The sequence below is a fragment of the Natrix helvetica genome, assembly GCF_964273705.1.
Source record: "Natrix helvetica genome assembly, chromosome: 3".
Taxonomy (NCBI): Eukaryota; Metazoa; Chordata; class Lepidosauria; order Squamata; family Natricidae; genus Natrix; species Natrix helvetica.
The window spans coordinates 24,160,873-24,188,544 of NC_138549.1; the positions used below are offsets into that span (position 1 = coordinate 24,160,873).

At 42.9% G+C, this 27,672-nt stretch overlaps 1 protein-coding gene across 1 annotated transcript; it reads left to right on the plus strand.

The window, feature by feature from the left end:
- Positions 1-955: 955 nt before the first annotated feature.
- EDNRB (endothelin receptor type B) lies at positions 956-27,672 on the plus strand. Its single transcript, XM_081946762.1, has 7 exons — positions 956-1,626; positions 15,841-15,953; positions 18,132-18,336; positions 19,444-19,593; positions 22,403-22,536; positions 24,072-24,180; positions 27,370-27,672. Exons 1-7 carry the CDS (start codon positions 1,165-1,167, stop codon positions 27,499-27,501), a joined length of 1,305 nt encoding a protein of 434 aa, XP_081802888.1. The 5' UTR covers positions 956-1,164; the 3' UTR covers positions 27,502-27,672.

A 27,672-nucleotide genomic window follows, 5' to 3' on the forward strand; every position in this document is an offset into this window, starting at 1 on the left:
AATGTATCTTGTCTTTTTATATACACAGAGTTTATGCACCAAAGATAAATTCCTTGTGTGTCCAGTCAGACTTGGCCAATAAAGAATTCTATTCTATTCTATTCTATTCAAAGAATAATCTGTTGCACCAAATTCCTTGTGTGTCCAATCAGGCTTGGCCAATAAAGAATTCTATTCTATTCTATTCTATTCTATTCTATTCAAAGAATAATCTGTTGCACCAAATTCCTTGTGTGTCCAATCACACTTGGCCAATAAAGAATTCTATTCTATTCTATTCTATTCTATTCTATTCTATTCTATTCTATTCTATTGTATTCTAATCCATTCCATTCCATTCCATTCCATTCTATTAAAAGAATAATCTGTTGCACCAAATTCCTTGTGTGTCCAATCACACTTGGCCAATAAAGAATTCTATTCTATTCTATTCTATTCTATTCTATTCCATTCCATTAAAAGAATAATCTGTTGCACCAAATTCATTGTGTGTCCAATTACACTTGGCCAATAAAGAATTCTATTCTATTCTATTCTATTCTATTCTATTCTATTCTATTCTATTCTATTCTATTCTATTCTATTCTATTCCATTCCATTCCATTCCATTCTATTAAAAGAATAATCTGTTGCACCAAATTCCTTGTGTGTCCAATCACACTTGGCCAATCAAGAATTTCAATTTTATTCTACTCCTATCCCTATCCCTATTCTATTCTGGAGGTCTTCTAGATCAGCTCCCAGCTCAAGCAGGAGCACCGATTACCATGTCAGATAAGTGAGCGTCTAGTCAAGCCAGAGGTCTGCGCCCCCCTCCTCTTTCCCCAGCACTGGCTTCGCGCCCGCCGAAGCCTCTTCAAAGCAGAGTCGCTCCGAGCGGTGTTTATCCAGGAAGCGACGTTTCTCGGCCCGAGCGAATCGTCTTCTTTCCAGGCGTCCGCCTCTCCCCGGGTTTTTTTTTTCCCTTTTCCCGACAGCGCGTTAAGCCGGGCTCGGTCAGACGGCTTGACTCGCTGGCTCCGGCTGGGCGCACGTGCTCCGGCTGGCTGCTATCAGAGGAACCCACTGCCAGCCGAAGCGAGGGGTTCCCTAGCAGCTGCGCCTTATCCTACGGGCGGCTTTTCTTTCCGCGCTTTCTTCTGTCGGAGCTGCCCTGCTGCGACCATGGCTGGGCGCATCCTTTGGGGCTTCTGGATCCTGGCAACTCTCGTGTACTGCGCGGGCGGCACCCGAGCGCTGGAGCTGGGCAACTCTTCGCCGCGCCTGGCCGAGATCACCGCGCAGAGCCTGGCTGCCTTCTCCTGGACGAGCGCGGCTCCCGCGGTGGAGGAAAGCTTCGTGGGTTCCAACGCTTCTCGCCCGGGATCGCCAGGCGGGGCTGGCCGAGCGCTTTCCCCGGCTTACCCGCCGTGCACCCGCCCGACGGAGATCAAGAATACTTTCAAATACATTAACACGGTGATCGGTTGCCTGGTCTTCGTGCTGGGCATCATCGGCAACTCCACCTTGCTCCGAATCATCTACAAGAACAAATGCATGAGGAACGGCCCCAACATCCTCATCGCCAGCCTGGCTCTGGGGGACCTGCTGCTCATCCTCATCGACATTCCCATCAACCTGTACAAGGTAAGGCCAGGACAAGCTCAGATCCAAGAGGTTTTTTTTAAAAAATTGCAATGCTTGCAAGATAATCTTTGTTGTCACTTTTTTTTTTCTGTGAGCGCATTGGCACAGGTTAAACAATGAAATTCTGATGCCAGCTCTCAAAAGTGTATGCATGTACTGTATTTATATCTATATCTGTTTCTATATCTATGTCTGTCTGTCTGTCTGTCTATCTGTCTCCTTCCCTCCCCCTCCTCTCTCTGTTGCTGTTGTTAGTTGTGAAGTCATGTCCGACCCATCGTGACCCCCTGGACAACGTTCCTCCAAGCCCAAAATTTATGTTGCTGAGCAAGGAAGTTGTTAAATGAGTTTTGCCCCATTGTATGATCTTTTTCCCACAATAGTTAAACGAATCACATAGTCATTCAAATGAATCTAGGTTCCACCATTGACTTCATTTGTCGGAAGCCAGCCCTGGGACAGTGGAACTATCATAAATATATTGTAACTTTGTTATTGTTAGTTATGTCCGACCCATCGCAACCCCATGGACAATGTTCCTCCAGGCCTTCCTGTCCTCTACCATCCTCTGGAGTCCATTTAAGCTCACGGCTACTGCTTCGGTGACTCCATCCAGCCACCTCGTTCTCTGTCGTTCCATTCTTCTTCTTTTGCCCTCAATGTTTCCCAGCATTAGGTTCTTCTCCAGTGAGTCCTTCCTTCTCATTAGGTGGCCAAAGTATTTGAGTTTCATCTTCAGAATCTGGCCTTCTAAAGAGCAGTCAGGGTTGATCTCCTCTAGGACTGACCGGTTAGATCACCTTGCAGTCCAAGGGACTCACAGGAGTCTTCTCCAGCATATATCTATATCTATATCTATATCTCCCTATCTCTATCTATCTATCTATCTATCTATCTATCTATCTATCTATCATCTATCTATCTATCTATCTATCATCTATCTATCCATCCATCCACCCATCCACCCATCCATCCCCATCCCCGTATCCATACATGTACTCTACAGTTAGTCCTCAACTTACAACAGTTCATTTAGTGACCAGTGGCACTGAAAAAATGTGACTTATACCATTTTTCATAGTTACGACCTTTTGCAGCATCCCCCATGATCATCATGTGATCAAAATTCAGATGTTTGGCGACTGGTTCATATTTATGACCATTGCTGTGTCCCAGGTGATCTCCTTTCGCCACCTTCTAACAAGCAAAGTCAATGGGGAGGCCAGATTCGTTTATAACCACCAGGTTCTACTAACTTATCAACTGGGGCGATTCGCTTAACAACTGTGGCAAGAAAAGTGGTAAACTATGGCAAATGTTTCACTTAGCAGAAATTTTAGACTCCATTGTGGTCGTAAGTCGAGGACTATATATATAGTCCAGGTGCCTTGACAAAACACCTAATCATTCCCCTGGCTCAGCTGATAAGGGAGGAGAGCTTGTGGCTCAGAGGTTATTATAACTGCCTAACATGTAAAATAGCTCAAGTTCAAATCCCAGTAAGGGTATGGCTAGCTGATGAGAGCTAAATAGTTTGAAATAGATCTATATTAGTCTCCCTTCATTTATTTATCAGCAAAAAATTATATGTATGTATGTATGTATGTATGTATGTATGTATGTATGTATGTATGTATGTATACACACACAGAGAGAGAAATAAACAAAGAAAACTGGTCATAGAAAGAATGTGCAGCATCCCAGTCTATACTTCAGACCTTGGTCAAACATCCTTTATATGCCATATCCTGGATAGAAGGAAGTGAACTTCCAATAATCTTTTCTTCCATCCTCACCACTCTCTCCATAGCCTTCCTGTGTGAAAAGGTAATACCCCCAAACCAAACAGTAATACAATACGATAGGATGCTTTCAATCGTCCTTCAATAGAAAGTGGGAAGGATAAGGGAAGGAAGATGATAGCAGTGTTCCAATATCTCAGGGGTTGACACAAAGAAGAGGGAGAAACTATTCTACAATGCACCTGAGGGTAGAACAAGAAGCAATGGGTGGAAACTAATCAAGGAGAGAAGCAACTTAGAATTGAGGAGAAACTTCCTGACAGTTAGAACAATGAATCACTGGAACAGAAGTTGCCTCCAGAAGTTGTGAATGCCCCAACACTGGAAGTCTTTAAGAAGATGTTGGATAGCCATTTGTCTGAAACGGTATAGGGTTTCCTGCCTAGGCAGGGCGTTGGACTAGAAGACCTCCAAGGTCCCTTCCAACTCTGCTATTGTATTGTATTATATTGTAAGATGGGCTCTTCACATACAATGCAGAAAATACAGGCACTGCTGTGCCTGTTTCACTAAAAATCTTCCTGAATAAGGCCCACCACTGTTATATCATCTGCATGCTTTACAATATGATTGGTAGTAAACCTTGCACAACAGTCATGGGTCAGCAAGGTGAACAATAGTGGACTTAGGACACAGCCCGGAGGAGAACCTGTGCTAAAGAACACGGTGTTAGAAATATTAGTCCCAACTTGCACATGCCAGTGAGAAAACCAAGGACCAAGCTGCACAAATTATTATTATTATTATTATTATTATTATTATTATTATTATTATTATTATTATTATTATTATTATTATTATTATTATTATTATTACCTCAAAGATGGAGCATTGAAGAACAATATGAAATCCTTGGAAGTCTAAAGAAATAAGGACCAATAATATAAAGTTTTCTTTCTATAACGGGGAAATTTCAGTGTATATTATCTCACATTTAAAATGCTACTTAAAATGCTACAAAGATGCCATGAGATAAACTTTGGGAACTGCACATAAATAGCCAAGTCTAGACTACTCTAGTAAAAATCTTCCCTCTTATGGGAATTCGTTTCCAAGGTACAAAAGTCATGGGATGTGTTTTATACCTTGGCTTTATAACTGGAAAGTACTGAATGCAGGATATTATTTGGGTTTGGGTTTTCACAAGTTGCTTAATCACAATGTCCAGCATCTTTTCTCACCAGCTAGTTAAACTAGCTAAGGCTATAGGAATTAGGATTCAGTCATATTTGGAGACACACAAGTTCTTCTAGTCGATGCCAAACAACCTCCCTTTAATGTGGTGCCTTCCAAGTTTTATGAGTTTGCCTTTTTCTCTCCACTGGCATTTATAGATAACTCTCAGGCTGAGAATACTAGGGGAGCTTCAACTGAGACATCTATTAATCACTTACCTTGAAAGAGTTTTAAGACAGATTTCCCCTCCCTCCGTCCATCATTTGGCTGATTCAGACTGCTTGTTTACTGCAGTCTTTCGTAGAACTATTTGTACTCTTCGTTTAGTTTTGAAAGATTTTAAGTTTTTCTTTCCTTCAAACTGCTGTGATTATTTTATTTTGTCATAGCAAAAATCACAAAAAAGCCCAATTCCAAACTCTAATTCTGAAAGGCATGTACCTCTACACCTAAAACAAGAGTGGGACAGCTTACAGTATTCTCAAAAATGCAAATTAATAGTCATTTAAAACTAAGCTACATTCACTAGGAAACTGGTATTTGTTACTATTCAGTTTGAAGCCTTAGTTGACTTCAGGGGGGGGGGTCTCAAAGCTCTTAAATCTTATATTTTCTCTTGCTCCCCTCTAGATAAGTGTATTTGCTACCAGTTCCTTCTATCTCCTTCTATCTCTGTGACTTCTGCATTTTGCCTTTAACAGCCTCATATCTATAATATTTATCAAAGACCTCCCCTGTCTTCTAGAATAGATTCACGTCTTTAGCAAAGTTTGTCTTGAATTAAACAGTTTCTTTTTCTGTGTGGCTGCTGCCAAATATTCCCCATCCTATACCTATTAGTCCGTTTCCATTTTCCTTCATGTCTATCTATCACTGGATTTTGATTTCTGGATTACTTTGCATTTAAGTCTAGGGTGCAAGGAGATATTTTATGCAAATAGCTGACCGACTGCAAATTAAGAGTGCAACAATTGGTGAGGCAGCTCTAGGCCAAATGGACCACTGACTGCTCTTCCTGAAAAATTTAAAAACTGGTCGTTGTTTATTTCTTGTGGATTAGAAGGCATGCAATTACAAAATACCACATTTTGCAGTGCTAGCTTGCATCTTGTATTTACGTTACACTCTTGCTAAAGCCTTCACAAAACGATAGATTGATAATAGCAATAGCACTTAGACTTATATGCCACTTCACCGTGCTTTACAGCCCTCTCTAAGTGATTTACAGAATCGGTATATTGCCGATCTGGGTCCTCATTATTAAAAGGCTCAGATTTCCCTGCTTTATTGTTCCTACATCATCTGCTGTCTCGCATCTGTATAGATCAATTGCTGATGGTTAGCATTCAGGTGATATTTATAAAAGTATATGGCACCTTTTACATATATTTAGAGTAATGTCACAGCTCTATTTTTTCAAATTATTCTTCTACCTCTTCCAAGCATTTATAAAAATTTATGACTATTTGTTTGCTCTTCATGACATATTTATATGGCCTATGACGTGAATACAGTACAAGTGGTCCTTGATTTACAACCATTCATTTAAGGAGCATTCAAAGTTACAGCATACTAAAAAGCAGAGACATCACCCTGTCAACAAAAGTGTGTATAGTCAAGGCTATGGTTTTCCCAATTGCAATGTACGGCTGTGAAAGTTGGACCATAAGAGAGACCGAGTGCCAAAGAATTGAGGCCTTTCAACTATGGTGCTGGAGAAGACTCCCTTGGACTGCAAGGTGATCAAACTGGTCAGTCCTAGGGAAGATCAACGCTGCTCTTTAGAAGGCCAGATGCTGAAGATGAGACTCAAATACTTTGGCCACCTAATGAGAAAGAAAGACTCACTGGAGAAGAGCCTAATGCTGGGAAAGATTGAGGGCAAAAGAAGAAGGGGACGACAGAGAATGAGGTGCTTGCTGAATGGAGTCACCGAAGCTTAAATGGACTCCAGAGGATGGTAGAGGAGAGGAAGGCCTGGAGTAACATTGTCCATGGGGTTGCGATGGGTCGGACATAACTAACAATAACGAAGTTACAATATATTTATGATAGTTCCACTGTCCCAGGGCTGACTTCCAACAAATGAAGTCAGTGGTGGAAGCTGGATTCATTTTAATGACTATGTGATTTGCTTTTACAACTGCAGTGATTCGTTTAACTATTGTGGGAAAAAGATCATACAATGGGGCAAAACTCATTTAACAACTTCCTTGCTCAGCAACATAAATTTTGGGCTTCATTGTGGTCATAAGCCTAATTACTTTGTGCAGTTTTGGAAACTCAACTGAAGGGAAACTGGTGTGGGCTATACTACTGTGTATGGCATAAGCCAATCTACCAGAAGCCAAAAATATGAGGTGACTATTGGGTCCTTTAGGGCTGTACAATACATCAGACTGAATTTTTAAAATTCAGAGCATCTGGACGGCAAACCTGATATTTGTCTGCAAACCTTTAAAGTAGATACTTTCTGGGATGACTTACAGTAGAAGCTGGTCAGGATAGCTGCATGGTTTGTGATAAGCAGCGGTTGATTTTAAAAAGTTGCAGAAAAGTTTGTTCACATTCCTTTAGGCTTTGAAGTACCACACAATCCTAATAGGTTTTAGCAATGTCAGAATCACCGTGACTACACGCTTGATATTTGTCGTCTCTGTTTGCTATGTGCAAATATCCTCTCTCTGTTGATTCTATCAGGATGATAAGGACGTTGGGACTGAAAAAGACTATTAATGTATTTTCTCAAGCCATTAAATTCTACCTGATCTTGGTTCACCTTGTTTGATCATTTAATCTAATTCATGCTTGGATCAGGAAGATACGCTTACCTCCTTTTATCCTCCTTTTATTGAGGCTTCAGGTCTTAAAAGAGTTTTCCCCGATTTGATGCTTTTGAAAGGTATTCAATGTCAGCTTCTATAATCTCCAGTTAACATAGGACCGTGATGGAGTACCTATGGCATGCGTGCCGCAAGTGGCATGCAGAGCCATCTCTCTGGGCACGCAAGCTGTCACCTGTTGCTCTTTCGGGTTCCGGACAGCTTGTCTTCATGCACACGAGAGCACCGGAAACTGAAAGAGCAGCTGCCCAGTATGCATGCACATGGCAGGCAGCTGCTCTTCTGGTTTCTGCTGCGCGCATGCACACCGGCCACCTGGCCTTCCAGTTTCTGGTGCACATTTGCATTTCAAGACCAGCTGGCACACACACACACACACTGTGTGGCAGCCCTTCTGCTTTCTCGCATGTGCACTGGCCAGCTAGTCTTTGTACGCGCATGCGTGCCAGAAACCGGAAGACAAGGTGGCCAGTGTACATGTGGGTGCCAGAAACCGGAAGAGCAGTCATCTCGGTGTGTGCCTGCGTGCCAGGCATCTGCTCTTCTGGAAGCGCAAATTAAGGGGTTTTTTAGTAAAATATTTTTTAAGAATTTGTAGGGATCCTGGGGTTGGGGGGTGGGAGGAGGGGGGGGAACAGGTTAGGAGGGATGGTAGAGCCAGGCATCTAGGTGTGGTCGAAGGAGGAGGGAGCGGAGTGGGGGAGGAGAAGGAAGATAGCATTCCTGTGCAGGGCACTTTAATACCAACGGTCGTAGGGAGGGGCAGGTGCGAGGACAGTTTAAGAGCACGTAGTCGGTTGGGAGACCGGGGTTTTTGGTCATTCCCGGTCGTTTGTACCAACCCCTGCATACTAGGTGGTCAGGATCTACAGACCCAAGGCCTGAGACTGCTGTTATGCAATGCGAGGTCCGTTGTCAATAAGGCCCCCCTCATCCACGATCTAATTTTGGAGGGGGACCCGGACCTCGCCGGAATAACCGAGACCTGGTTGGGCCACGAGGGAGGTCTACCCCTTGTGGAAATGTGCCCTCCAGGTTATCGAGCATTTCACCAGCCTCGGGCCCAGGGAAGGGGCGGTGGGGTAGCAGTGATTATCCGGGAAGACTTAGAGCCGAGAGAGTTCACTGTGCCGCAGACATCCGGGTGTGAGTCCCTCGTCGTGAGATGGGGCCCAGGGAGGCAGTTGGGCCTGCTGATAGTATACCTGGCTCCTCGCTATACTTCAGCGGCCCTGCCCGAACTCCTTGAGCTGATCTCATCGGTGGCGGTTGAGACCCCCAAACTTTTAGTGATGGGGGATTTTAATCTGCCGTCGATGGGAGAAGCGTCTGAGGGGGTTCGGGAGTTCATGGCTTCCATGACAGCCATGGACCTGACCCAGTTAATTCAGGGCCCTACTCACGAGGGAGGCCACACCCTGGACCTTGTTTTTGTCTCTGGCCAGTGGACGAGTGATCTGGGAATAGGGGATCTAGACACTATTCCCCTGTCATGGTCGGATCACTCACTTCTCCGGCTGGACTTCCCTGGTGCCACCCCCCGCCGCGAGGAGGCGGAACTGGAAGGTATTAGATGGTTCCGCCCCAAGCGCCTGATGGAACCGGATAGGTTCCAGACGGAACTTGGGCCACCTACTGTGGACCTGACCCGCCCCCGAGTGGAGGACCTGGTAGACGCATGGAATAGTGCGACTACCGGGGCCCTAGACCGGGTGGCGCCTTTGCGGCCTCTCTTGCGGCGACGAACCACCCTGGCACCTTGGTTTACCGAGGAGCTAAGGGTGATGAAACGCCACAAGAGACGCCTAGAGAGTCGTTGGAGATCCTCCCGTTCCGAATTTGACCGAGCACAGGTACGAGCATATTTGAAGACGTACCTTGTGGCATTAAGAGCGGCCAAACGTCAACATTGTGCCGCTCTTATTGCGTCTGCAGATAACCGCCCTGCTGCCCTGTTTCGGGTGACCCGTTCCCTCTTGTTTGAGAGACCACGGGAAGCCCCATTACAGGGCAGAGCAGAGGAGTTTGGGAATTATCTACAGGATAAAGTCGCTCAAAGCCGGATAGGATGGACCCCTTTCAGTGATTCAGTAGAGACGCCCGTTGCGAGTCTTGAGGGACCGCTTTGGGAGGAGTTCGACTCGGTTGCCATCGAGGATTTGGACAGGTTGCGTGGACGTCTGCGACCTACCACATGTTTATTGGACCCGTGTCCCTCCTGGCTTGTACTGGCATCCTGGGAGGTTACGCGCGACTGGCTCCTGGGCCTGGTGAACGCCTCGCTGGCTGAGGGTTCTCTACCGGCCGCCTTGAAAGAGGCGGTGGTGAGGCCCCTGCTCAAGAAGCCTTCCCTGGACCCAACGGACCTAGTCAATTATCGTCCAGTCTCCAACCTTCCTTTTTTAGCGAAGGTTGTAGAGAGTGTGGTAGCACAGCAGTTCCCACGTCACCTGGAGGAAAATGATTATCTAGACCCGCGCCAGTCCGGCTTCCGACCCGGGCACAGCACAGAGACGGCCTTGGTCGCATTGGTTGATGATCTCTGGAGGGCCAGAGATAGGGGTTGTTCCTCTATCCTGGTCCTATTAGATCTCTCGGCGGCGTTCGATACCATCGACCATGGTATCCTGTTGCACCGGCTAGAGGGGCTGGGAGTCAGGGGCACCGTCTTACGGTGGTTTGGCTCCTACCTCTCTGATCGGACGCAACGTGTGTTGACAGGGGAGCAGAGTTCGACCCGGAGGCCACTCACATGTGGAGTGCCACAGGGATCGGTACTCTCGCCTCTCCTGTTCAACACATATATGAAACCGCTGGGCGAGATCATCCGTGGTTTTGGGGTGGGATATCATCTGTATGCTGATGATACTCAGCTATACATTTCCACCCCGAACCACCCCAATGAGGCCGTCGAAATGATGTCCCGGTGTCTGGAGGCCGTACGGGTCTGGATGGATGGCAACCGACTAAAACTCAACCCTTCCAAGACGGAGTGGCTGTGGCTTCCGGCCTCCCGGTTCAACCAGGTGTTTCCATCTCTGGCCATCGGGGGCGTCCAACTAGCCCCCATGGAACAGGTGCGCAATTTGGGCGTCCTCCTGGATGCCCGGCTGTCCATGGATAACCATGTAACAGCCGTGGCAAGGGGGGCGTTCCATCAGGTTCGCCTGATGCGCCAATTGCGCCCCTTATTGGACCGGGATGCCCTACGCACAGTCACCCATGCGCTAGTGACGTCTCGCCTGGATTACTGCAATGCTCTCTACATGGGGCTTCCCTTGAGATGCACTCGGAGACTACAGTTGGTCCAGAACGCGGCCGCGCGGGTGATTATGGGGAGGACTAGGTACTCCCCTGTAACACCTCTCCTGCGCGAGCTGCACTGGCTTCCTGTGGTCTACCGAGTGCGTTTCAAGGTTTTGATTATGATCTTTAAAGCGCTTCATGGCACAGGGCCTAGTTATATGCAGGATCGCATCCTGCCCCACACATCCCTACGACCAATTCGCTCACACAGAGAGGGACTTCTCCGGGTGCCGTCCGCCAAACAGTGCCGGGGGGCGACACCCAGGAGCAGAGCCTTCTCTGTGGTGGGCCCAGCCCTGTGGAATGACCTCCCCCGTGACATCAGGATTACTTCCGATCTCCGCTCCTTCCGTGTACAGCTGAAGACCCACCTCTTTCAATTATCTGGCCTGGCTCAATCGTAATTATTCTTATTCCTCCTAACTGTTTTTAAATTGTATTTTAAACGTTAAATCTTAATTTTATATCGGGTTTTTACAATTGGGGTATTTTAATGCGGGTCTTTTAACTGTCTATATGATGTAAATTGTTTACCTCCTCCGAGTCCGTGTTTGTGTATCTGTATGTATGTTCTGTATGTACGTCTATGTGTTTTATATATTTTCTGTGTTTTATATGCCCCATTGTACGCCGCCCCGAGTCCTACTTGGAAAGGGAGCGGCTAATAAATTCAAACTTATTATTATTATTTCTGGCATGTGTGCACTCCCGTTTCGGCACTCGGTGATGAAACGTTTCGCCAACACTGGCATAGGAGAGGAGAGATGTGGATTTGCAGTACCAAACAACTGAAAGATGCTGGTTTGGGGAAAAAATGCTGTTTTAGGAGAACTTTCACGAATTGGAATTAATTTATATCTCACTTTTATTATTTCTTTTTTAATAAATAACTCAAGGTAGCATGGATACCTAATGCTCCGCCTAGTTTCCCCACAATAACAACCCTGCGACATGGATTGAGTTGAGGAAGAGTGCCTGGCCCAAGGTCATCCACCAACCTTTCATGCGTGAGGAGGGATTTCTCCTGATTTCATGGCCAGCATTTTAACCACAATACCAAACTGGATTGCTAATTAATAATTGCTAATATTTATATCATTCACTTGGTCATCAAGTCTTCTTTGAAATGGCTTTGTTTTCGGCGGGCATATACATCATAGCAACAGTTGTAATCATAATTAAAATTAATTGTAGTTATATTGATATTGAGGTAAATAAGAGGCCGCTTCACACGTAGAGCATAATTGAAGACTATCCCTCAAAAATTATTGAGAAGTTATTTGAATCTACAATATCCACAATGATGTTCCTAATAAATGACTGGTTTTCTTTGAAATCTGGCTTGAGGCTCATGAATTAATTAGGGCATCTTTCGGAAATCTGACAAATACTCTACCGTTCATCAAAGCAGCCCTTTCAGCATTCTGGGGGTCGGGGGTCGGGAAGGATGTCACCACTTTAAGATTTATATCAGCTTTAATATTTGTGCGAGATCCAAAACAAATCTTCCCAATAGTCCTTCAGATATGCACAGCTGTACACAGTACTCAAAGCCAGACACATGTGTCCAAGTCACATCGATCTTCCAAGATATGTCCCAACTTATTTATTTCCAAGACTGTTATTACAAATTTGATGATAGTACAGTTGAACTATTACAATGATTCAGGACTGACATTACAGTATGAAGCTGACGCTCTTACAAATGGAATAATTATTATAGTCCAATCAAAGATTTAACATATGGACTTTACTGGACCAATAATCTGTCATCACATCCAGTCAAAGAGGACAAAAAGGCAAATCTTGAAAGTACAATGTAGGTGATGATGTTCATCCATTGTGTTTGAAGAGGACCTTGGCTTCTAACAGGTTGTGGGCTGTCCATGATGTGTCCGCAGGTGGCTGGTAAGCCCTATACGGGCATGAAATGTTCTGCCACATCTCGGGCAGACATGTGTGGGCACCATTGTTGCAGCATTTGCAGCTCTGGCTTTGCGGAGTTCTCGCTTCTTTTGTGCTATAGTTGTTCTTCTGTCCTCAGATGCATGGTAGCCTTGGTGGATCAGTGTGCGCCTGTGTTGATCGCTCTTGTGCCAGGGTTTCTCAGGAGGTGGTATCATTTTCCATGGACTTGAAGGAGGCTTTCAATGTATCTTTGCATCGCTTCCTCTGTCCCCTGTGTGATTGCTTTCCTTGAGACAGCTCACCATAGAGCAGCTGTTTGGGGATGCGATGGTTTGGCATGCTTGCAACATGGCTTGCCCAGCGTGTTTTGGCTTTCATCAGCAGGAGGTGAACTGATGGCAGGCCTGCTCTGGAGAGGACTTGTGTGTCTGGCACCTTGTCCTGCCACCGGATCCTCAGAATTCTATGAAGGCAGGTCATGTGGAAGTGATTCAATTGCCCAGCATGCCTCCTGTATACGGTCCAAGTCGCACTGGCATACATCAGGGTAGTTAGTGCTACTGCTCAGTAGACTTTAAGCTTTGTAGCAAGGCTTATTCCATGGTGGCCCCACACTTTGGTCAGTAGTCTGCCAAATGCACAGCTTGCCTTGGCAATTCTGCAGTCAATTGTCACTGCACAGGAGAGGGTGCTACCAAAGTATGTAAATTGGTCCACTGCTTGCAGCTTTTGTCCCTTCACTGTGATGGTGGGTTCTTGGTGTTGGGCTTTTGGAGCTGGCTGATGCATCACTTCAGTCTTTTTTATGTTGATAAGGAGGCCGAAGTTGTCGCATGCTGCTGTGAATTTGTCCACACTGGATAATTATTACAGTCCAATCAAAGATTTAACATACAAACTTTACTAGACCAATAATCTGTCATCAGATCCAGGCAAAAAGGACAATTTAGATAGTCAGGCAAGTCTTCAAAGTAAAATGTAGGTAGTGCTGTATTAGAACAAGTTACCCTAGAACAGGGGTCAGCAAACTGCGGCTCTGGAGCCGCATGTGGCTCTTTCCTCTCTCTGCTGCGGCTCCGTCACCGGCCGGTGCCACAATTTTGAGAGGAGCTTCTGGGGGGGGAAGAGAGAAGCACAGTGCGCCAGGAGAAGACTCTATAGCAAAGGGAGGGTTTTCCAGTTATCTCCACAATTGATAGGGCTTTCGGTTATGACAGGTAGAAGAAAAAGTACGCCGCGCTAGGAGGAGACTCTATAGTGGGGGAATTGAACTTCCGGTCAGCTCCAGAATTGAACAGGGGCTTCTGGTTAGGACTTTTATGGCTCCCGGTGTTTTCTTTTCTGTGGGAAACGGGTCTAAATGGCTCTTTTGAGTGTTTAAGTTTGCCAACCTCTGGACTGGAATATATTTCAGTTGCAATTGTTCTCTTGCATAATCTAAAACATTAAAGATCTCAACCCATCTGCAAGTATAGTTAGTATTAGGTACTATGCAAATATTTCAGATATGAAGGGGTAAAAATATTTGGATGCAACATGAAACACCCATGTTGCATCTGCTGGCAAGTCTATAAAGCAGTTGTAAGTGGGAGTAATGGAACCATATCGCATGCTGCAATATATTCCTAGGCAATGTTTAATTAAAGAAGTTGCTGCCAAATATTCCATGGCTGTCCTTGCATGCTCCCTATCAGTCTTTCCTTTCAGACCCAAAGCCCTTCACTACATAGCCTGAGTTGGGTCTAAGACGACTCACCACAGTCAACTCATCGCAGGACAAGAGTTACACTAATATCGAAAAAATAGTGGGATAGAATCATTAAAGAAGGGGAAGCCAAAGGAGGGGAAAAATGAAACATGAATGACAAAATTTAAAATATTTAAATTTTTAATTTTTAATTATTTTTGTTATTTTATATAATTAAATTGAACTGTCCTGCAGCGGTAGCCCTGTGGTGAGTTGGCCATGGCAAGTTCTATCACGGTGAGTTGGCTATGGAGAATTGGTTATGGCAAGTTGACTGTAGCGAGTTGGCCGTGGCGAATTGGCTGTGGTAAGTTCTTCCATTCTGGCCTGAGTTAGCGCTACTCATGGCTGGTTGCTGAATATTGCAGTATTCAGGAACAATAAATGGGGTTGGCCATTATTCCCAGCTTGATTTTTAAGCCATCTAGTATTCCTCCAGAGGGACAATGGCTAAGACGTTGAGCTTGTCAATCAGAAAGGTTGGCAGTTCAGCGGTTTGAATCCCTAGCACTGCATAATGGAGTGAGCTCCCATTACTTGTCCCAGCTTCTGCCAACCTAGCAGTTCGAAAGTAGGCAAAAATGCAAGTAGAAAAATAGGAACCATCTTTGGTGGGAAGTAACAGCGTTCTGTGCGCCTTCAATGTTTAGTCATGCTGGCCACATAACTACGGAGACATCTTCAGACAGCGCTGGCTCTTTGGCTTTGAAACGGAGATGAGCACCACCCCCTAGAGTCGGGAACAACTAGCACATATGTATGAGAGGAACCTTTACCTTACTACTACTCCATCCCTCTGCTCTTGGAATCTTTATGAAGTTTTGCTGGTGCTGAGGAGCCAGATATTTGTATCAGCAGAAAAAGAATCCATGGATGGAGAATGAAAAGCTATAGTGTTTGGTTCTGCCAAAACTCAGAATTTAGGATTAGCTTTCCAGGATCAGTCCTACCTCTGTCTTCCTCTTTCTTAGTGAAGAGCCATCTGAGAATGCCAATACATTGTTTTTCAAAAGCCAAAGGAGGAAGTTAAGTACACTGGGCCAGTCACATTCCTCCCATAGCAACGGATGACCTCAGATTGGTGGATGCAGACTTCTTCCAAAACATTATGAATTTTTTCCCCACCATCCAAATTTGTGCTAGAGATATTAAGATTAATGTAAATCCCAGTGACGGTTGTATGAATATATCTTTCCAGATGAAGCCTAATACATGCATGATATTTTGCACTGCAATAGAATAATTCTAAACAGCTGGTGCTGTTTTAAGAAAAAAAATAGTATCTTCTAGACTTCAAAAATGAAGTCCTTGTTTTCAGATGCCAAGGTTAAGCTTCCAAGAATTGGTAATGTTTAGCATAAGATTAGTTTAGCATGTGTTGTCTTTGTATTCTAAAGTTTGAAATGCTTAGCGCATCTTTTTCTCTCCACAGCTTCACGCAGGAAAATGGCCATTTGGAGCTGAGTTGTGTAAATTATTCCCCTTCTTTCAAAAGACGTCTGTCGGCATCATAGTGTTAAGTTTATGTGCTCTCAGTATTGATAGGTGAGAAAACAGTTCTTTTTGTATTTTTTAAACAATAGGACTATTGTAAGTGAAATTATAGACACAGAATATGTAGATGCACACCTAAAAAGGGACCTTAAGAAATAAATGGGCTTGTGGAATTAAAAAAGGAAGAGATACTCCTCTGTATTAAGTAGAAGAAATAACAAACATGAGAATGGAATATTTATAACCTTCCTAACTTCCCATTTTCTCCCAGGAGATTCAATACCTTTCTACAAATGCTGTTTGTTTGGAAAAATAAGCTTTGAGAAATTATTTAAATAGAATTCACACAAAAATAAAGATCCCAAAAGTAAATAGAAGATTAAAACTGCTAATAAAACATAAATAAGAGCATTATGGAAAGCGTTGGTAATGCATTCTTCCCTTCCATTTATTTCACTAAATATTTGTAACTTTGTCCATTGGACTTGGGGATTAATGCTGTTATCTATTTAAGTAATCCCAATCATTTTTTAAAATAAAAGTATTTTTTGACAAATGTAGAACTGCTTCCAAGGAAAGACTTGTTTGGCCTCTGATGAGATTTGAAAAGCTTTTGCTAATTGGAGCACCTCTGACGAACTGGAAGTTGTCATACCCCACCCCAAATAGTAGGGAGCATGGCAGACGGGGCCTTGCTCATCTCAGTCTATTGAAAACAATCCATGTGATAAAGACATACAATAAACAAGTAATCACAGAGATGGTACAGAGATGGCATTCAGCCAGTTCTGACAGGTTCTGGAGAACCGGTAATGGAAATTTTGAGTAGTTCGGAGAACCGGCATATAGCCTGGCCATGCCCCCACTGCCTCCCAGTCTCCCAGCTGATCTTCTTTTGTTGCCCTGCACAGGAGAACAGAGCTGGAAAGCAGGTTAGTGGGGTGGGGAGGGAATGTGAATTTTGCAGTTACCTTCCCCCAGGAATGGGGAGGGAATGGGGATTTTGTAGTATCCTTCCCCTGCCATGCCCACAAAGCCACACCCACAAAGCCATGCCACGCCCACAAAGCCATGTCCACAGAACCGGTAGTAAAAAAAAATTGAATACCACCATTAAGATGGTATTTTTATGGTACATTTTATGTTGGGCATGAAATATATCCTGATCTTAGTATTCCATATTCCAGAGCCAGTTTGATTCTCTTTCTAACGCCTTTCCTGGTCCCTTAATTGTCCTTCCAAGCTATCAGTATATATTTCCCAGGTTTTATGGCCCTCACAATCGTGCCTGAACTCTCTGATCACCCCAGTTATAGAGTTGAAGATAAAGGGGAGCATCAGGATAGATAAAGGAATTGCTCAGAGCCTGCTAGGATTTAACAATGGACAGCCTGGATTAGCAAAATTACTTTCATGTCTCTCTCAAAGCTCTGTGCCTTCTTCAGCCCCTGCTGCAGTAATAGGATATTCTTCTGCTACTTCAGTAGTAGTAGAAGTTCAACATTCCATGAATGGAGAATAAAGTACAGTTCTTTCCTGTTTAGTATTACCTCTTCCCGTAGCTGAGCACAACCTTGGCATAGGGGTGGAAACCCACATCCCAAGGGTTTGATGTGGCTTGCATTGTGACATGGTAAAGTTGAACTAAACTTAGATTTTAAAAAAGGAAGAACCAAACATTGAGGGTCCCTCACATCAGTCAAAAAGAACAAAATGTTACCCCAATATACTACCCTGTTTCCCCGAAAATAAGCCCTCCCCGAAAATATTGCGACACAGCAGCACCCATGAGGTGACCATGCTCGCCGCCTCCTGCACCTCAAAAATAACAAGACACCCCCCCCAAAAAAAGGCCAAGCACTTATTTCGGGGGTCAAAAGAAAATAAGACCCTGTCTTATTATAGGGGAAACACGGTATAGCATATACCAGCATGAGTATATATGGGCAATATGCCATCCCACAGATATTTCTGAATTGCATCTGCTGTCACCTTTCACTATTGTCCGTGCTGACTAGAATTCATAGAATGGGAATTCATCAACATCTGAAGAGAGACATCTTCTAACTAATGGTTCTTCCCAAATTATCTGGTTTGTTGTTTATCTGCCACATGTAGTTTAATCAATGGCCCAGAACTATAGCATTTCTGGTGCAAAATATTCACTACATTAAGAAAGGTTCTCTGCCTAAACTTACCAGGATTTCTTTTTTTTATATATATATTCAGGTATCGAGCTGTTGCATCATGGAGCCGTATCAAAGGAATTGGCGTACCAAAATGGACAGCAATTGAAATCCTTTTGATCTGGGTTGTGTCCTTTGTTTTAGCTATTCCTGAAGCTATAGGCTTTGATGTTATTACTATATCATACAAAGGGGAGACGTTGTCTACTTGTTTACTTAATCCCAAACAAGAATCATCTTTTATGAAGGTAACATGCGATCATCTATTTCCGCGATTAAATATTAGTGCTGTGTAATGTTTAGGATTTAGTTGTAAATAAGTATTTTGATTAGTCCTGGGAGAAGACATGACTGTTTTAAATAGGAGGTGGCATATGCGACATTTGGACTTCCATGTGCTTTAAGTCACCTTTTTGGAATCAAGTCGAAAACATGTAGTCCCCATTGCCTGAACTGAATTTGTTTATTTAAAATTTTAACATTCTTCCGTTCAAATAAGAAAAAATTTTTAAGGGATTCAGAGACATTAGACATGTAATAATACATCAATTCCATGTACACGAGTAAATAAAAGAAATTGTGGTTTTTCAAATTTTTAAGCATAACCATTTTTTTAAATCTTAAAATTTCATCTTAAAAATATAAAATCCCATTTGTTCACTTTGTTTAAAATAGCCCAATTCTTTCCATTTAAAATTATTAACATTCCTGTCCCCTCAATATTTTTGGATTTAAAGAAGGGTTAAAGAAATTCCCCAGAACTTGTGATTATCCTAACTGGGCCTTTATCAAATCCCCCCCAAAAAAGACCCATCAAGATCGCCTCCATGACAGACAAAGAAGAGAACAACAAATGTAGCAATGTTGTCATTCCATATGTGGCAGGGATATCTGAAAAGCTCAGGAGGATTTTCAACAAACACAATATACACCTACACTTTAAACTCAAGAATAGACTAAGGCAGAAGCCTGCTTTAGAAGGGGGTTGGACTAGAAGACTTCTAAGGTCCTTTCCAACTATTATTCTGTTATTCTGACTTGACCTGGATCAAGACATGGATAGACTAGTAGAAAGCAGCTGTCAAAATTCTAATAAAATATGATTGCAGCAATGAGAAGGGTTTACTGGTATTTCAGGGTCCAGGATGACTGAACCCCATTGTTGCTTTGAGTTTCCAATAAGTTCATGGAGCTACATTTTATTGATAGATCTATTTTTTTTCTTACCACTTATCCCTTGGCATTCAGTATTTTGTCAACTGCTAATTTGCATATATTCTTTACCGCCAATTACAAAACAACGTCTTAACCCTTCTGTTTATTTTCTTCTCATCCCTCCCTCTCCCTTCTCTCAGTTTTACCAGGAATATAAAGACTGGTGGATTTTTAGCTTTTATTTCTGTTTGCCACTGTTAATCACTGCTCTTTTCTATACTATGATGACCTGTGAGATGTTAAGAAAGAAGAGTGGGATGCAGATAGCATTAAATGACCACCTGAAACAGGTAAAAGCAGAAATGAAACCTCTGTCTTGTTTGAAAGGTGTATAATACTGCTATCGTGGGTACAGTTTTAAGCAAAATTAAAGTTAAAACTTTAAACAAAATACATTTTAAATAAAGTTTCCTTCCCAAATTTCCTATAGAACCATTGCCATTTCCTATAACGATACAAAATGAACAGCTTGATTTACAGAGGTAAGGTATGAAAAGTAAAATGAAATATGACAAGGGTAGACAAAGAAGATAGTGAAAAAAAAGTTGACAGACAGCTTAGAATGGAGAATTTAGTGGCATCACAGTTTTTGCTTTGCTAGATGGAATGCACTTTTATTGTCTATGGCAACTATCTTGCCTTTAGAATGCAAGATGTAAGATAGAAAAAGTTGTAGCTCTGGAATGATCACAGGTAAGATCACTCTTCGGAAATCTGGGAGAGATGAGATGTGTATTCCAACCTACAAACGACAGAAAACCTGTCAGTAGGTGACAATTGCTCATTTACTTATGGCATTATTTGTGTTCTGGGGCTACACAAAGTACAAAATAGCAATAGCAATAACAATAAGACTTATATACTGCTTCATAGTACTTTTATAGCCCTCTCTAAGCAGTTTACAGAGTCAACATATTGCCCCCAACAATCTGGGTCCTCATTTTATACACCTCGGAAGGATGGAAGGTTGAGTCAACCTTGAGCCGGTGATATTTGAACTGCCGAACTGCAGCTAGCAATCAGCTGAAGTAGCCTGCAGTACTGCACTCTAACCCAGTGACGTGCGGTGAGGTTTAAGGCTGGTGAGGCTGGTGACGTCATCAGGAAGGCGGGGAATGGGACCACGTGTGCTGGAGCCTGAGGCTGCCTCAGCCTCAAGCACACATGATCCCATTCCCCGCCTTCCTGAGCGTGCTTCGTCGGCCCGCGTTCCGCGATCCCCAACAGCAGCTGCTTTTCTGTGCGTCTGGCGTTTAGGACATCCGGCTATCTACCTAAACGCCAGACGCACAGAAAAGCACTGAAAAGCACTTCGCCTCCAAGCCACTTCGTCTTGATGACGTCGCTGACGTCGCTGCTGGGCGCGGCCGGCCGGAGGTAACCAGAGTGGCGCCAAGGGGTCCGGGCGGACGAAAGAGCGAGTGAGCGAGCGATGGAGGATCAGGCAGCCTGATCCTTGGTCGCTCGTCTGCCGGACTGCCTCGGCGCCACTCTCCCTACCTCCGTACGTCCGCGCATGGCAGCTGCGGCGACGTCATCAAGCCCCTGCCACTTCTGGATGCCTATTGCAGTCGCGAGGAGCGCGCAAAGTACAGCGGAGGCAGGAAGGTTATTGGTGCTTCCGAGAACCCTCCTGCCTCCGCCGGTTGCCCAGCTGGCACCGCCCCGCGCGCGCTCCTCCTCCTCCCTCCTCTTCCTCTTATATATATGAAACTCCCTTGTGGATATTATTATTATATATTATTATTTCATGATGAGAGGTGAGGCTCTGCCTCCCCAGCCTCCAATGACCGCACGTCCCTGCTCTAACCACTGCGACACCTCGGCTACTTGAATAAGACATCTGCAACACATCTTAGTGCAAGTGTAGCATGCCTTCTCAAAGTTGAAAGGAACCTACACACATTGCAGAAAGTCTACCCAGTGGGTAGCGGTTACAATTCATTCTTCTTTGCTGATTCAGTTAAAATTGCTTTAAGTAAGTTAAAAAAAAACTTATTACACAAATATAATTTTTGTACTGAGTTGGGGAAGAAGTGGAAAACTGTTTGTTTCCCACTTTTCACTATCACAGTTCCTTTGTATATACTTTCTAGTAGCTTTTCCTGCCATGAATTTGGAAGTAGCATTTGATAGACAGGATGCTGATGTACGTGGAGCAGAGAAATTGACCAGGGTAAATTATGTGAAAGCCTAGTTATTTGGAATGGGCATGTTTAAATCACGGAAATGACGTAAGTTCTAGGCACGTTGGCTCCTGTTTTACATACTGAAATGTGGCTGGACCTTGCAAGGAGTTAGATAAGAATGGTGAAACAAACCTTGTTGTGATTTTAGTATTCATCCTTAAGCATACAGGTAGTCTTTGACTTATGACCACAACTGAGCCCAAAATTTCTGTAGCTAAGTGAGACACTTGTGTGAATTTTGCCCCATTTTACGATCTTTCTTTCCACAGTTGATAAATGAATCACTTCAGTTGTTCAATTAGTAACACCGTTGTTAAGTGAATCTGGTTTCCCCATTGACTGCTTGTCAGAAGGTTGCAAAACATGAGCTTGGGACACTGCAATTGTCATTAATATGAATCACTTGCCAAGGGTCTGAATGAATCACATGACCCTGGGAATGCTGCACTAGTCATAAGTGTGCAAAAATGGCCGTGCATAGCCTTTAGGAGGCTTCCAGAGTGCTCCTGGGGGTTGGGGATGGCAAAAATGAGCGGAAAATGTTTTTTGTTTGTTTTTGCCCCCCCCCCCAACCTTCAGGAGACTCTATAAGCCTCCTAAAGGCTATGCATGTCCTTTTTTTGACAAAAAACGGGCGCCTTTTCATGAAAAACGGGCCGTTTTTGGGAGGTCTACAGAGTGCAAAAACTTTTTTTTTTAAATGTGCCTCTTCAAAATCTTGGTGCGTCTTATACTCCGAAAAATACGGTACCTTTTATCGGTGCCACTGTAACTTTGAATAGTCACTAAATGAACTGTTGTAAGTTGAGGACTGCCTGTCTTTGTAACAAACCAGAAACCATTAGTAGCCATTAATATAGCCAATTACTTATTTACCTTTATTCCCAATTGTGTGTTTCTTTGCTTTCAGAGACGTGAAGTAGCCAAAACCGTGTTCTGCTTAGTGATTGTTTTCGCCCTGTGCTGGCTGCCTCTTTATCTCAGTAGCATATTGAAGTTTGCTCTCTATGATCCCCAGAGTCCAAACAGGTGTGATCTTTTCAGGTAAGACTGTTACAGCTTGGAATCACGAGGCAGAGACAGATTCTGTGCTCTATGATCCATATGCAATCCCTGCAAAAGCATGCAGGATTCCCAACGGGACTGAAGTTCTCTCAAAAATAAGTTAAATTAATTCTGTGTTAAAATCTGACTTCAGAAAAATTATTTTCTCTTCAATCCAAGGAAATTCCTTTAAAATTCAGTAGAAAAAATATCACGGTAACGTCATATTGAACGTCAATAGTTCCATGTACAATCCTTGCATTTCCTGTAGGAGATGCATCTTTATGGCTCCAGCTGGTCTTAAATTCCCACCAGTTCTCCTAAAGAGGACATGATACATGCTTCCAATAAACTACTATTGCCTACTACTCAATCTGGGACATCATATATACTTGTTCGTGTTTCATTCTGGTATTAGTGATCAGATCTTGCCAATGCTATAAAGAACAGTCTGGAAGATATACACAGATGCAATTGATTCCTGGAAGATTCCTGAATAATAATCACAAGCAAATAACTTTTTAAATAAAGTTGAGACAGTGTGTAGGGACACGATGTGCTTTTGTATAAAAGATTGGAAAAAACGTATCTTCCCTGGGTTTCCTTAAAGACCATTGAATGCTCTAAGAACATTTAGGAATTATGAATCCCCTTAATTTGACAACACAGTCAAATTACCTACAAAGACTGCATTACTATTCTTCTCTTCCTTCCTAGTACCTATCTGTTTCCTAGTACCTATCTCTTTCCACTTATGACTATAACCATGTTGCCATGTATATTTAAATTTTATATTGTTTTATTTGTTTCCTAGTATAGTATTTGATTGCTTATTGGTAACCTATCACTATCACTAATTGTTGTATTTTATGATTCTTGATGAATGCATTCGATTTTATTTTTCTTTATGTATACTAAGAGTATATGCACCAAAGACAAATCCCTTGTGTGTCCAATCATGCTTGGCCATTAAAGAATTCTGTTCTGTTCTGTTCTGTTCTGTTCTTTCTATTCTATTCTATTCTATTCTATTCTATTCTATTCTATTCTATTCAGTGCAGGACTGCACCTTGGAGACCTCAAGATAGTATCTTCTGAAAGGTAGTTTCTCTAAGTGTTTCTTTTCTATTGATAAACTGGTTACATCCATACATTTACTTTCACTAGCAATGGAATCAGTTTTCTTCCAAACAGGAAGAGTTCAATCAGATGATTGCTTAAAAGATAGCCCTTTACATTTACTTTTTCTGATGCTGCTTTCCACAGAAGCTATTCCTAACAAAAACTTCAGTTTTCCCTACACATGCAAAAGATCACAACACTTCACTCATTATCTTACCAATTTTGACCCTTCCCTACTTCTTATTATTTTCACAACAAATTTGCTCGCTGTGTTTTGTGATCAAGAGAGTATTTGGGTTTCCAGAGTTGTTCCCCCCCAATACCCTATTATATCTGCCTGACAACATTATGTTGCCGTGGTCATCTTGCAATCCTTATTATAATAACCTTCAATCTTTTGATTTTTGGTACAGTTTTCTGCTGGTGTTGAACTACATTGGAATCAATATGGCATCTTTGAATTCCTGCATCAACCCAATTGCTCTCTATTTGGTGAGCAAAAGATTCAAAAACTGCTTTAAGGTAAGATTTATTTATTAAATCTTACCCTGTTTCCCTGAAAATAAGACACACACCCCCCGATAATACGCCCAATTTGGCTTTCTACCGCAAACCCTAGCTACCTTCTTAGTGGTGGGCACACAAAAAAAATGGCAGGCCCAGTGACGCTAGGGCTGGCAAGAGTGTGCCAGAAACAGACAGAACTTCCTGCCTTCTCTGGATCAGCTGATCTGTGGGCTGAGGCTAAGGGGCCTCCTGCACCTCAAAAATAATAAGACCTCTCCGAAAATAAGGACAAGCGCTTATTTCAGGGGTCAAAAGAGAACAAGAGCCCCTGGTATTACAAAGAAAGCTGAATGGCATCAGATGAAACACCTTGCTGAAGAAATGAAATTCTGTTTTTTTAAAAATGCCCATTTTTCAGTCCTAAGTAATCACAGTAACTAAAAGCAAAAACTTTATTTGAAAAGAAATGTTCTTTTCAATTGGGCAATCTAGAGAAGTGAATCATTCACCAGAGTGTAACAGTGAATCATAGAGGGCAGCTTAGGGAAAAGTTGCTGTTCCATAGATAATAATTGAGAAGCTTCCTTAGAGTGGCAGAATTCACATGTATGTCCAATGTTTCCAATACCCATTGAAACTTTATATTCTCTTATAAGTTCATTCATAGCCCAAGGAAAGTCCTAGATTTACAGGACATTGTCCACAATATTGAAATAAGGATGAAATGGATAGAGTGTTTTGTCCTATAGATTGATAATGAGTTTTATTATTTTAACTGGAACCTGGGATAATTGAGTTTTGTGATTTCCTTGCCTAATGGACAAAGTTTGGCACAAAGAGTTGGCTATGGGTAAGCCAAAGGAAACTGAAGTATTCAATTCAGGAAGTAGTTTTCTGTAAAGGAGGTAGAGATTGCTAAGAATGAACTTATTTATATCTACAGTAAATAGAAAACTAAAATATCCAGAGTTTCTTTGAATGAAGCTGGAAAAGAATGAAAGATAAATAAGAATAATTTCCTCTCATTCCTGTTGGATTACCCCAAGTGGAAAATAGAATAAAGCAAAAGGAATTTATGAAATCTACAATTTCCTTGTTGTTGCTATTTATCTGGAACTTTATTACAGGCTTGAATATGAAAAAATGATGCTCTCTGGTCTTTCCCTAACTGAATAATATCAACATTTAGAAGCTCAGAGTCAAATTTATAATGCCTTTCTGTGTAGAAATAATGCTTTGGATCATATCCAGTCATTGCAGGGAGAGGTCTAAATGCAAACCTTTTTGATGAGTCAGTTTGTGTGGAAAATACAAAAGTGTTGTATAAAAAGGGCAGACACAGGGTGCAGTCAAAACCTCTGAAAACAGTTTTTCTCAATACACTATAAATATATACTATAAGATTTTGTTCTTTTCAGGGCAATACTTTATTATTTTGATGAATGTTATTAAACTTAAAGTAAGGTACTACATTTAAGCAAAAAAACAAAAACAAAATGCACAGATACAGTATATGTGGTACATTGCTCAATAGTAGTAACTGTGAACTCCTAGTGGGCAACCATTTAAATATAAGCCAGCAGTGTGCAGCCGATACCAAAAAAGCCAACATCATTCTAGGCTGGATAAACAGAGGATATAATCAAGATCACATGAAGTGTTAATACCACTTTATAATGCCTTGGTAAGGCCACACTTGAAATGCTGCATTCAGTTTTGGTCGCCACGATGTAGAAAAGATGTGGAGACTCTAGAAAGAGTGCAGAGAAGAGCAACAAAGATGATTAGGGGACTGGAGGCTAAAACATATGAGGAGCGGTTGCAGGAACTGGGTATGTTTAGTTTAATAGAAAGAAGGACTAGGGGAGACATGATAGCAGTGTTCCAATATCTCAGGGGTTGCCACAAAGAAGGGAGTCAAACTATTCTCCAAAGCACCTGAGGGTAGAACAAGAAGCAATGGGTGGAAACTAATCAAGGAGAGAAGCAACTTAGAACTGAGGAGAAATTTCCTGACAGTTAGAACAATTACTGCATTTTTCAGAGTATAAGATGCACTCCCCCCCCCCAAAAAGAGGCTGGAAATCTGGGTGCGTCTTATACACTGAATACAGAATTTGTTTGTCCATTTTTCGCTCAATTTTGCCCCCCCCTGCCCCCAGGAGCACTCTATAAGCCTCCTAAAGGCTATGCATGCCCTTTTTTGGACAAAAAACGGGCCCGTTTTCACGAAAAACAGGCCGTTTTGGGGATGTCTGCAGAGTGCAAAGACTTTTTAAAAAATTTGCCTCTTCAAAATCTTGGTGCATCTTATACTCTGAAAAATACGGTAGGTCAGGCTATCTGTGTTAAAGGGGGGGAGAAAGTGAAAAACCCTCATGAGAGCTCAGGAAGAGATGCCTCTTGCCTGTCAGGATTGTTGCTGTTCAAAGTTTAAACTTTAAAGTTAAAGTTTAAACGTAGCTGCAAAAAGATTCTGGAAAGCATATGTATCCTCTCTGCTCTTTCATAATCAAATGGTCATGAAGATTTTTGTAGCTGGACAGGTGGATATTTTTGTATTGCTTGCTTACTTGCTTGACTCCCTTGGAATTTTCAGGTTCTGATTTCTGTGAAAGAACTGGCAATAATGGTTCTGTATTTTAGAGCAAGGGTCCCTTAACCCCCCGGTCCGTGGACCGGCACGGGTTCATGGCATGCCAGCAACCGGGCTGTGCAAACAAGCAAAGTCCCTTCTGTGTGATGAAAGCAGCATGCGAAACCACACCCCCTCCAGTTCGCGGAAAAACCTCTCTTCATGGAACCTGTCCCTGGGGCCCAAAAAGTTGGGGGCCACTGTCTTAGAGAGCTGGGAAAACATATAAATGCACATCAGTGGTGGGTTCCTCTCCCTGTCGCTACTGGCATGCTGCTCACGGGGCTGCGTGTCTTGTTCGTGCACGCACGCTGCGCACGCATGCGCACTCCACTGCCTCTGCAACGCCCAGCTGCTCGTCAAAGCTCACACAGGCGCAATTGGCCAGTTGCTTTAAAAACAGTTATAGAACGCGGGTGGGTGGGTGGGCCAACTGAGCCACCGTACCGGTATGCTGTCAGTTGTTCCCGGCTACTACTGGCATGGCCGTACCGGGCCGTACCGGCTGGAACCCACGACAGATGCACATATAAACAGCCTTTCTAATGTAGAATCCTTTTGCTTTACAGTCGTGCCTTTGTTGCTGGTGTCATTCCAAAGACATGCTATCCCTGGAGGAGAAACAGTCCTGCTTAAAGTTCAGAGCAAATGACCACGGATATGACCATTTCCGCTCCAGTAACAAGTACAGCTCATCTTAAGGAAGACAACTTGGACTCGGACTACTGTGGGATATTGCCAGGCTGTAAAGACGAGGACAGTTAAGCTGAAGACAACAGATTCTGCACCGTAGAGGAAATTGAGCTATCTGGGAAGGAAGTTTGATATTTTCACAGAAATATAAATATTTACTGAGCACGCTAACATCTTAA